This window comes from Panulirus ornatus, chromosome 4 (assembly GCF_036320965.1).
Source record: "Panulirus ornatus isolate Po-2019 chromosome 4, ASM3632096v1, whole genome shotgun sequence".
Taxonomy (NCBI): Eukaryota; Metazoa; Arthropoda; class Malacostraca; order Decapoda; family Palinuridae; genus Panulirus; species Panulirus ornatus.
Window position 1 is genome coordinate 48,108,158 of NC_092227.1, and position 12,733 is coordinate 48,120,890.

The 12,733-nt window shown below is 41.0% G+C and overlaps 1 protein-coding gene across 1 annotated transcript in view; it reads right to left on the reverse strand.

Annotated features, from left to right (window-relative positions):
- The window catches only part of LOC139764789 (uncharacterized), an 821,726-nt gene that overhangs the window by 10,043 nt on the left and 798,950 nt on the right, over positions 1-12,733 (reverse strand). The window contains exon 32 of the mRNA XM_071691681.1: positions 6,796-6,988. Within this exon, the coding sequence (XP_071547782.1) occupies positions 6,796-6,988 (193 nt within the window). The remainder of the gene's footprint in view (positions 1-6,795; positions 6,989-12,733) is intronic.

Below are 12,733 nucleotides of genomic sequence, written 5' to 3' on the forward strand. Positions count from 1 at the left end.
AGTGGAGAAATGAAAAGATTGAAATTGGAGGACAGTTGTCGATAAACATCAGAATAGTTATTCACCACCTTTACCATAGTCTAGTTATTCATCACCTTCACCACTGGCTATTATCATCTACTGCACCTCCAGCTGACAATTTCTGCTACACCAGGAAAATATAACTGTGCTCAGAATTCATGTTTGCCTCAATGTAAAGTTTTATTATATACTAATACCTGATCTAAAAAGGTGTGAATATCAAAAACTGTAACCTCTCGAATGACTTGGATGAAAAAAATTCCTATTCATAAATTTTGATCATTTTGAATAATGGCGGAAGACTGGTTGTTATATTACATTTTATTTACCTTTTTCTAAACATTCTTATTAAAATTAACCAGACACATTAGCAAGTAGTGTTTCCCAATGTTACCGATATCCAGGTCATCTACAATATCTAAATGTAGGTAATGCCTAAACATAAAGTTGCTTTACTATCTGTAACGCAAATCATTTTTCCTCTAACAGCTTGGATAATCTTTTTATCTCAACAATTAAACCATGGTATTCATCTGTTCTGAGTACTATACACTTCCTTTTTCTTATATTTTTTTCTTAAGTTTTCAGTATTTTTCGGAACATCTAGTGTGATTACACAAAATGTGTTTCCACTACAATATAATCAGGATGTAATTCAAAATTGGCTATTCATATGCGTACCGAATATTTTTTTTTTCTCTAAAACCAAAGTGAAACAAAAAGCAAGATTTGCATTTCAGTTAAGATACTCTTGAATAATTAGGTTTATGAGATGAGAAACGTCTCTCAAGCAGACTGAGCCATGACACACCTCCTGCAGTGTTGGGGAACCTGTGGGTAGCTAGCCACGTTGAGTTGTAACTTATCAGGGAACACTGACTGACTCTCATGCCTTGATGCTGACACCACACTCTAAGGCCTCTACTTCAGTAACAGTTGCCTGTTACCGTCGGAAAAAATGTATTAATGAAAAAATAATTTTTGATGATGACCCGCACCGCGGCAAAACATTATTCTCTATGCTCCTTGGCTTTCATTTAATTATATTTTGGTGCAAAACTGACAACTAGATCCTCATCCATTCCATTCAGTAAAGTATATGTACTTCAGAGGATTTAACTAATGACATTTGAGAGACTAGGATTCATCTGTTTAGCTAGAATTGCCGGGTGTTTTAACAACCAATAAACCCCTTCATTAGTTTTGGAAGTTATTAGTACGAAGAATTTTGTTCCTTAATGAAGTTTTGGCCTTAGAGAGTGACTCAGTAGATGCCTGGAACTGTTACAGGCCATGTGGGGTTTAATCATGCTTACTCAACTGTAGGAAGAGGGGTATAAAAAAAAAAACTCTTACACTAACAACAATAACCATCTTTCCTTAATGTCAAGTACACAATAATTCTTCTGTAACTATCTGTAACACTCTATGGAAAATGTGTCTATCAACGCTGTGAATCCCATGCCATGCTTGGAAGGATTCACAGCACGTAAAAAGCCTGCAAAATGTGAAACCTGTTTCACGAGGGGGGGTTAAAAGGATTCCTCAAGAGAGCACATGTGTGGACGCTTTGGAGGTTTCCCAGTTCAAGCTCAAAGTTTATGATTTATTTTCATCTTTCCAGAGAAAAAAGCAAATACCGTAATATTCTGTCTTGAAATCCCAAGAGACAAGGCACTTTTTTTTTTAATGTCTTAGGACTATAGTTGTTTTGATAATGAAGGAAGAGGACCCGTCTAGCATCCACCGAGCTCTGTGGGGTAGACTAAAGGGTGGAGCGAGCACAAAATTACAAGGGATCTACCACAAAAGATTAAGGGGCTACAGTCAAAGGGGTGGGTCTACCACAAAAGATTAAGGGGCTACAATTAAAGGGGTGGGTCTACCACAAAAGATTTAATAAGCTGGAAAGAGAGGATTTTTTTTTTGTTTCAAGAGGCTAATGGAACAGAGTGAAAGAAGTTGGGTTGCCACAAAAGTTTTTAAGATCCAAACTGTGAGTGGAAGGGACACGAGGAGAGATTTTAAGTTCTAAGAGTGAAAGCGATGGATTTGCTACTGAAGATTTCTTAAGGTTTTAGATGGAAAAGGGATTTATTACAAGAGATTTCATGTGACAGAATGAGAGATGGTGATATAACGAGAAAGGGGATTTAGAAAACATAATCATTCAAAAAAAGTGGTAAAGAGACAGTGTAAAGAGAAGTCTACCACAAGAGATTCAATGGAAAAGAATTTAGAAATGGACTATCACGAGAGATTAAAATATTCAAGCAGAGAGGAAGGGCTTATGCAGAGGGAAGAAAGATCATTGAAAAAAGAAAAAGAAAATTTCTGAAGATGACAAATTACAGTATAAAAGACTTGCTTGACACGCAATTAGGCGCATCGACTGCAGTAGTGGCAGGTATCGTAGGAGGAAAATAGAAGCAGTTCCTAAAGGAGTTATAGATGACAGGAATAGTCTCGAGGCAATGAGAGATTTTATTGGCTGTAAGAAAGGATACGTAACTGGGGGAGGGGTCACCATGTGCACCAGAGGAAGTGACAGGAGATGGGGGTGGGGCCACTTGAGAGCAGGAGAGAGCTGCTGAAAGCTGAGCAAGACTTAAGTGTCATGGCATGAAAACAAGTACGTGAAGAAAAGAAAATAAAGATAAATCGGTTCAAACTTACACAAAAGATAAGGTAGTGAATGGCATCGAAAACTATCTTCTTAGTTTAGGATGAATCAGTAATATGCGCTAGATTTGGTTTATAGTTGTGAAAAGCTTGTGGAATTCAAAGATAAGAGTAGAGATGGCAGCGTTATATGTTCGAGACAGAATCAAACCAGCAGGAGAAAAGACTAAATCTCTGTCGTACAAAACGTTATCCTATTGAAGTTTATTTGGGTCGATTGAAGTTTTCATTGTTTATGCACTAAGAAGAAAAAATTTCTTTGCTGGGAAGAGAAATGTGAGAGGGAGGTGAATTTTTAGAATAATAGCCGGGCGTGAGTGATCCAGGTGAACTGACCCTTCTGTTGGTTTAGGTAGTTCCCCAGGGGATAGTTTAGCGCAATGACTGTCGAAGATAAGTTGCCAGGCATGATTACCATACAGCCATTCATAAGAAATGAACAAGATCATGCATGTATGCAGATGCAGAACTGCACACAGATACAAGGAGATATTGATAATAAAAGAGAAAGTGTAGAACTGTTTTCTATCCTATTTTATATATATATATATATATATATATATATATATATATATATATATATATATATATATATATATATATATATATATAATTCCGAAGGTAAATGAGCTGTTTTCAGAGTGTACATAATGAACTGAGGAAGAGGTGTTGTATTTACCGTAACAGCACTGAACTAACATAAGTGGAAAGAAATCTGAAGGTACGAAGCAAAAAAAAAAAAAAAAAAAAAAAAAAAAAAAAGTGGTAATGAGTAGACACGCTTATCTTATACTGTGAAAGCGAATCAAATAAAAAATAGAGAGGAGAATCCAGAAATCTCAAAAAGAAAGTGAGAGTGAATAATGCAAGTGAAAGTAAGAACTTCAAAGTGTTATAGATGAAAGTAGAGTGTAGGAGAAATATATTGATAGCATGAGGGAGAAACTGTAAGTAAGAAAGCGAGACTGAATGTGGCAGAGATTAGAAATGCGTAAGAAGAGTTGCTTTTGAAGGAGATAAGATCCAGTATAGCGGAATGACTGTGTCCTTACGAACACGTAGTGGAAAAAAATGTAAAAAAAAATGACGTTGTAGGAACTAGGTGAAGTGCGTGAGACAAGGCGAGTCTCGCGAGGAGTTTGTTGCACCATAGAGGGGTTGGCTGGATATGGCAGAGGCGATGTGAATGCTGGAGGATACCAGCGAAAGGTGGAGGTCGGGTGGTTGCTGGAAGTGCTAGATGGGTGTGATGGGAGCGTTTTATAAATGTGAGAAGTTAGTTGGAGTTGTGACTAAGTGAAGATGAGCCAATTGCAGAGAGGGGGGGACGGCTGTGGATAGCATGGGGTTGGTGGAAGTAATTGAATAGATTCGTATAATGTTGGAGTGGCCAGCTGAGTGCTAGTGGAGGTAGGTGACGAAAGAATGGGTGAGAATGGGAAATACCATTCAAGGACGGGAAGGAAAACTGTAGGCTGAAACAGACAGTTCGAGCTAGGGTACCCTACTTGGAGTGGCACAGGAAAATAGTATGCTGGAGAGGCAATCTTAAATATAGGAGAGAATGAGTGGATACGAGAGAAACTAGATGGAACAGGGTTGGTCTAGCTGGAGAAGGAAGGACTATCTGAGGATAAGATGGCTACTTGGAGGCTATAGCATAGGAGAACTTTGGGAGAGCATAAATCAGTTGCAAGACTATCTAGCAGGAGACTTTGGAATTTACCGAAACAGAGAACAAAGTAGTTAGATGCTGAAGAAGCTAGTTTTAAAGAAGATAAACTAGTATTAAGCAGCGAAAACTAATCAGAAGTAGGGGGATGAGGGTAAACTAGTTAAGGGTAGGTAAAGCTAGTAAGAGGGTTGACGAACTAGTTAGGGGTGGGCAAAGCTAGTTTAGAGGGAGGATGAGCTAGTTCGAGATTGGAAAAGCTAGTTTGGGGTTGACGGGGACTAGTCAAGAGTGGGAGGGTCGAACAGAGGAGACTTAGGGAGTCCCGACGCAGCTTTACCCGGAATTCCTATGGTAGGAGGCAGGAGGGGGACAGAAGGGGAGTTAGGCCACTGTTGTACTAAGAGATGTATCCACAACAGACATGTCCCAATGATCCGTAACACCACACATCCAACCCTAATGAAGCCTTCATTATTACCTTCTTTCCGTCGGATTTTGGATCTGATCTAATTAATGATCGGGCTGTGTCTGTTGTGGATACGGAGTCACATTCACAACAGATATGTCCCGATGCTATGAAGCACCACAACCCATTTTTGTTATTAGCATTATTCTTTAGGGTTTTGGTCTGCCGTCAGTGATCGTTGTTCCAAGTCTGTTGTGGACACTGCATCGTATTCACAATATACATGTCCCGATGTATTGTTGCACCAACACCTAACCCCCAGTGTTACTAATCATTGGGCCATATTTGCTGTGGTTAAGGCCGTAAGAGTAGTATGGTTAAGGTGTCTAAATCAAAATAAACAGACCTGCTTTTTTCATTCTAAACTGTGACCATAATATCTAATTGAAAACAACAGAACTTTTCTTTCTTTTTTCATTCTAAGAAATGTTCATGAAAAATGACCATCTTTATGGAACAGAATGACTGATGCAAGATATAATATAGCTATACATGACTATAAACACTGTATTGGCAACCTACAGATACTGATCAAGAAATAATATTTACTTGGAATAATGTTGTGAACTAAATAGCCTAATGCTAATCATAGATTTTCTTGTCATTTCTATTTTTTTTGCAAATCATTCTCATAAATATACATTTTTCTTCTCTTTCAGAAATTCTACCCTATACTTTGTTTCAGATAGGCTATAGTGTAAATTCAGCAATACACTCTAATCTAATAATACAAATGCTTATCCTTAATATCCAACTATATGACAAAGTTATATATACAAGATTTTGACTATTGGTAATATAGCAACTAAATGAACTTCCAACATTCATGCCACAATATATGATTTCAGGATTTTGGCTTACATAGGAGGATGTCTAATGTTTACTTAGTGATGTAGATATGCGCTAGAGTGAACATTGGTGAACTTCGTTCTGGTGTTCAGATCTATTGCACATGAATTTCCTGAACATACTGTAAACACTTGAGGTGGCAAGGGCTGAAGAAGGTTATATATATTGGCCTTTGTAATGGATCTTGAGCCTTTACCACGACATATAGTCATATTTTCAAAAGCCATCAGTAGTGTGAGGTTATGACATAGCAAAGAGGTCTTAAGCCTTGTCACCAACAATCTCTGGGTATCAGGGTATCAAATGTACATCATTTTGAATAAGTATCTGTGCTGTGGCGATCAAGCAAAGCACATCTCAAAAACATTCGGCACTCTGGCGCGCGACTCAACACTCTTTGCAACGTCATAAGTTCACATAGCCACCTGATGATTTTGAAAACAAATGTTTACGTCAAATCATGTCAATAATATGTGTATCAACAAAAGAGTTCAGGAAGTGGGAGACCTTAAAATGGTCTCTGGAACCCAAGGAAAACTGGAATTACAGTGTTAGCATCTAGAAAACTCCAATCAAATAATCAAAATCTACCCACTATCATTATCTACAAGGAAACTTGAAGGATGCTGACTTGAAAATTTAAATAAATAATTTTTTTTTGCAATAAGACCGATGAGCAACGTCAACTAATGGTGAAATAAAACTGTTTATTTGTTGCAGGAAAAAATCTGGTGTTATTCTCTGTGAAAACATCAGGTCTGGGGTTTACATGGGGAAAGGATGGTAGGACAAATAGCAACGTACAAGAAATAAAGAGCATTTGTTGATAAAGGATAACACTGATGAATTCTACAATAACATCAATATTAAAAATGAAACGAAAAATTAAGGAAACAAGGCATGGTGCTCAGGATTGGGGGTAGTCATTGGATTGTGATCTCTACAACATACCAAATAAAAATATATGAATCACTAAACTCTAATGAAGTACATAAAATCAATGCCTCACCACCACCACCACATATATGAAATGACATTGTAAACTATCATCCCCCTCCCAAAGAGAAAAACCTAAAGGCACTACGTGTGAGGAAGTACTCACATCGGGATGATAGTTGAAGCAGCTGCTTGGTCGCTTGCGCAGGTGTTGTAGCAGCAGACGATTGCAGTGCATCGTCTCGTTGTACTCAACCTCCACTGGCTGAATGTCAACTTTTCTCGACTCACAGGGACAGAGATTGTTGACAGCAACCAGAATGAGATTGGTCGAGATAACCTTCTGCACGCTGAAGGGCCTGATGGGAGAGATTTTGGGTCAGTAAAACTGAGACAAGAAGCCACGTAGAGGACAAACTTATAAACACGTACAGACATAGATACGCCGGTGGCCACATGGAAAACGAAACCGGAAGACCCCGAGCACGTTCGTGGTGATCCACAGCTTCACCCACATCCGTGAAGATGTGGACCATCACGACAGCGCCCAGATCGTGCGTCGTTTTCCTGTTGCTTTTCAGTCGGGGCGTGGCCGCCGCAAGCAGGCGGAGTCCGGTAACGCAATATATATATATATATATATATATATATATATATATATATATATATATATCACATAATGCATTCCAACAGCAAGGAATCGAACCTCGTACATTATGCGCGGTAGCTTGGTACGCTGATCATTCGGATGTGCAGACCATAACAGGGAAATGACTATTCGATTACTAGTAAACAAAAACCCTTCTTCTCACGTCACATTTGTGTTCATATGCCTCCGTGTCGAGACAGTATGTTTGGTTAAGTTGCTGACCACTGGGTAATGTGAGCCTGATGGGATCTGACCAGTCTAGACCCCGTTGCTCATGAACGTGCGATGAAACAGTCATTTCCCTATTATGAGCGGCATAATCCACACTGGTCAGAGTACTAAGCTACCACGCAAATGGAATGAGGTTCGAATCCTTGCTGTTGGAAGCCATCATGCGTTCAATGAAACAGCGTTAATGAGTAGTACATCGGTGTGTGTGTGTGTGTGTGTGTGTATGTATATATATATATATATATATATATATATATATATATATATATATATATATATATATATATATATATATATATATATATATATGTGAAATCGCACTTCAGTAGTTCATACAACACTGTTTATCATGCAATTTTTCTAAGCATGTGGCACGACGTGTTTCGTGGGGGCAATCCACCTCATCAGGTGCCAGTACTTAAAGTTATTTAAATCCCAACATCACACTTGGTTCCCGCCGTACAACATCAATCTTTCTCGGCCAAGCACTGTCTTCTAGGCCAAGGAGACAGTGCTTGGCCTAGAAAGACTGCTATTGTACGACGGGAACCAAGTGTGATGCTGGGATTTAAATAACTTTGTTAACTACTGGCACCTGATGAGGTGGATTGTCTCCACGAAGCACGTCGTGCCACATGTATAGAAAAATTACATTTCAAATAAATTTGTATGAACTCCTACTGAAGTGCGATTTCACCTTCATGATATCACGAACAAGTGTGATCATCATATATATATATATATATATATATATATATATATATATATATATATATATATATGATATACTTTGACGCTGTCTCCCGCGTTAGCGAGGTAGCGCAAGGAAACAGACGAAAGAATGGCCCAACCCACCCACATACACATGTATATACATACAAGCCCACACACGCACATATACATACCTATACATTTCAACGTATACATAAATATATACATACACAGACATATATACACATGTACATACTTCATACTGTCTGCCTTTATTCATTCCCATCGTCACCCCGCCACACACGAAATGACACCCCCCTCCCCCCGCACGCGCGCGAGGTAGCGCTAGGAAAAGACAACAAAGGCCGCATTCGTTCACACTCAATCTCTAGCTGTCATGCATAATGCACCGAACCCACAGCTCCCTTTCCATATCCAAGCACCACAAAACTTTCCATGGTTTACCCCAGACGCTTCACATGCCCTGGTTCAATCCAATGATATCACGTCGACCCCGGTATACCACATCGTTCCAGTTCACTCTATTCCTAGCATGCCTTTCACTTTCCTGCATGTTCAGGCCCCGATCGCTCAAAATCTTTTTCACTCCATCCTTCCACCTCCAATTTGGTCTCTCACTTCTCGTTCCCTCCACCGCTGACACATATATTCTCTTTCTCAATCTTTCCTCACACATTCTCTCCCTGTGACCAAACCATTTCAATACACCCTCTTCTGCTCTCTCAACCACACTCTTTTTATTACCACATCTCTCTTACCCTTTCATTACTTACTCAATCAAACCACCTCACACCACATATTGTCCTCAAACATCTCATTTCCAGCACATCCACCCTCCTCTGCACAACCCTATTTTTAGCCCACGCCTCGCAACCACATACCATTGTTGGAACCACTATTCCTTCAAACATACCCATTTTTGCTTTCAGAGATAATGTTCTCGCCTTCCACACATTCTTCAACGCTCCCAGAACTTTCGCCCCCTCCCCCACCCTGTGACTCACATCCGCTTCCATGGTTCCATCCACTGCCAAATCCACTCACACATATCTGAAACACTTCACCTCCTCTAGTTTCTCTCCATTCAAACTTACCTCCCAATTGATTTGTCCCTCAACCCTACTGTACCTAATAACCTTGCTCTATTCACATTTACTCTCAGCTTTCTTCTTTCACACACTTTACCAAACTCAGTCTGCAGTTTCTCACCCGAATCAGCCACCAGCGTTGTATCATCAGCGAACAACAACTGACTCACTTCCCAAGCCCTCCTATCCACAACAGACTCCAAAACTCTTGCATTCACCTCCCTAACAACCCCATCCATAAACAAATTAAACAACCATGGAGACATCACGCACCCCTGCCACAATCCGACATTCACTGAGAACCAATCATTTTCCTCTCTTCCTACTCGTACAAATGCCTTACATCCTCGTTAAAAACTTTTCAATGCTTCTAGCAACTTGCCTCCCAAACCATATACTCTTAATACCTTCCACAGAGCATCTCTATCAACTCTTAACATATGCCTTCTCTAGATCCATAAAGGCTACATACAAATCCATTTGTTTTTCTAAGTATTTCTCACATACATTCTTCAAAGCAAACACCTGAACCACACATCCTCTACCACTTCTGAAACCACACTGCTCTTCCCCGATCTGCTGCTCTGTACATGCCATCACCCTCTCAATCAATACCCTCCCATATAATTTCCCAGGAATACTCGACAAACTTATACCTCTCTAATCTGAACACCCACGTTTATCCCCTTTGCCTTTGTACAATGGCACTATGCATGCATTCCGCCAATCCTCAGGCAATTCACCATGAGCCAAACATACACTGAATATCCTCACCAACCAGTCAACAACACAGTCACCCCCTTTCTGAATAAATTCCACTGCAATACCATCCAAACCTGCTGTCTTGCCGGCTTTCATCTTCCGCAAAGCTTTTACTACTTCTTCTCTTTTTACCAAATCATTCTCCATTCGCAATCTTATTTGTTCGTTTCACACATCCTTATTTCCTTTGTCGACCGCTAAGATACCCTTATTATTCATCACTGACAATCATGAATTATATTCAGCAATAAATATCGTTCTGTGACTACAGTTCCACACCATCTAACAGAGATTCCCTTTTAACATTAATCTGTCTCTAAACACTTGAATATTCCCATCATCACCACTCATCAGATTCTTCCTGTAAGTCCTCATTGAGAGTCTTTCCAGCCTTGCCTTATACTCTTACTCACCGAAATTAACCCTCTAGCTACCAAGGTTCTTTACCAGTCATTAACTCTCTTCCTTAAACTAACAACAGTTATCTCTCCGGTCACTATAAAGCTGTCTTGCTACTCGCTTGAATTCTCCTCTACCACTCCGGTCAAAACTTTTCTTCCTTTATCTTTACCACCGAGACCAACACCAACAAACGTTTTCCCTGTCTTCAACACCGAATTGACCTTCAGCTCCCATCCCGATCACCAGTATTCCCCAACCAACTTCCAAAACCTACCCTAGCCTCTCACTGAGGATTCTACCCTAGCCTCTCACTGAGGATTCTACCCTAGCCTCTCACTGAGGATTCTACCCTAGCTTCTCACTGAGGATTCTACCCTAGCCTCTCACTGAGGATTCTACCCTAGCCTCTCACTGAGGATTCTACCCTAGCCTCTCACTGAGGATTCTACCCTAGCTTCTCACTAAGGATTCTGCCCTAGCCTCTCACTGAGGATTCTACCCTAGCCTCTCACTGAGGATTTTACCCTAGCTTCTCAATGAGGATTCTACCCTAGCCTCTCACTGAGGATTCTACCCTAGCTTCTCACTGAGGATTCTACCCTAGCTTCTCACTGAGGAATCTACCCTAGCTTCTCACTAGGATTCTACCCTAGCCTCTCACTGAGGATTCTACCCTAGCTTCTCACTGAGGAATCTACCCTAGCTTCTCACTAGGATTCTACCCTAGCCTCTCACTGAGGATTCTACCCTAGCTTCTCACTGAGGAATCTACCCTAGCTTCTCACTGAGGATTCTACCCTAGCCTCTCACTCAGGATTCTACCCTAGCTTCTCACTGAGGATTCTACCCTAGCTTCTCATTGAGGATTCTACCCTAGCCTCTCACTGAGGATTCTACCCTAGCTTCTCACTGAGGATTCTACCCTAGCTTCCCACTGAAGATTCTACCCTAGCTTCTCACTAAGGATTCTACCCTAGCCTCTCACTGAGGATTCTACCTTAGCCTCTCACTGCGGATTCTATAATAGCCTCTCACTGAGGATTCTACCCTAGCCTCTCACTGAAGATTCTACCCTACTTCTCACTGAGGATTCTACCCTAGCCTCTCACTGAGGATTCTACCCTAGCCTTTCACTGAAGATTCTACCCTAGCCTCTCACTCAAGATTCTACCCTAGCTTCTCACTGAGGATTCTACCCTAGCCTCTCACTGAGGATTCTACCCTAGCCTTTCACTGAAAATTCTACCCTAGCCTCTCACTCAAGATTCTACCCTAGCTTCTCACTGAGGATTCTACCCTAGCCTCTCACTGAGGATTCTACCCTAGCTTCTCACTGAGGATTCTACCCTAGCTTCTCACTGAGGATTCTACCCTAGCCTCTCACTGAGGATTCTACCCCAGCTCACTGAGGATTCTACCCTAGCTTCTCACTGAAGATTCTACCCTAGCTTCTCACTAAGGATTCTACCCTAGCCTCTCACTGAGGATTCTAATTTAGCCTCTCACTGAGGATTCTACCCTAGCCTTTCACTGAGGATTCTACCCTAGCCTCTCACTGAAGATTCTACCCTACTTCTCACTGAGGATTCTACCCTAGCCTCTCACTGAGGATTCTACCCTAGCCTTTCACTGAAGATTCTACCCTAGCCTCTCACTCAAGATTCTACCCTAGCTTCTCACTGAGGATTCTACCCTAGCCTCTCACTGAGGATTCTACCCTAGCCTTTCACTGAAGATTCTACCCTAGCCTCTCACTCAAGATTCTACCCTAGCTTCTCACTGAGGATTCTACCCTAGCCTCTCACTGAAGATTCTACCCTAGCTTCTCACTGAGGATTCTACCCCAGCCTCTCACTGAGGATTCTACCCTAGCCTCTCACTGAAGATTCTACCCTAGCCTCTCACTGAGGATTCTACCCTAGCCTCTCACTGAGGATTCTACCCTAGCCTCTCACTGAAGATTCTACCCTAGCCTCTCACTGAGGATTCTACCCTAGCCTCTCACTGAGGATTTTACCCTAGCTTCTCAATGAGGATTCTACCCTAGCCTCTCACTGAGGATTCTACCCTAGCTTCTCACTGAGGATTCTACCCTAGCTTCTCACTGAGGAATCTACCCTAGCTTCTCACTAGGATTCTACCCTAGCCTCTCACTGAGGATTCTACCCTAGCTTCTCACTGAGGAATCTACCCTAGCTTCTCACTAGGATTCTACCCTAGCCTCTCACTGAGGATTCTAC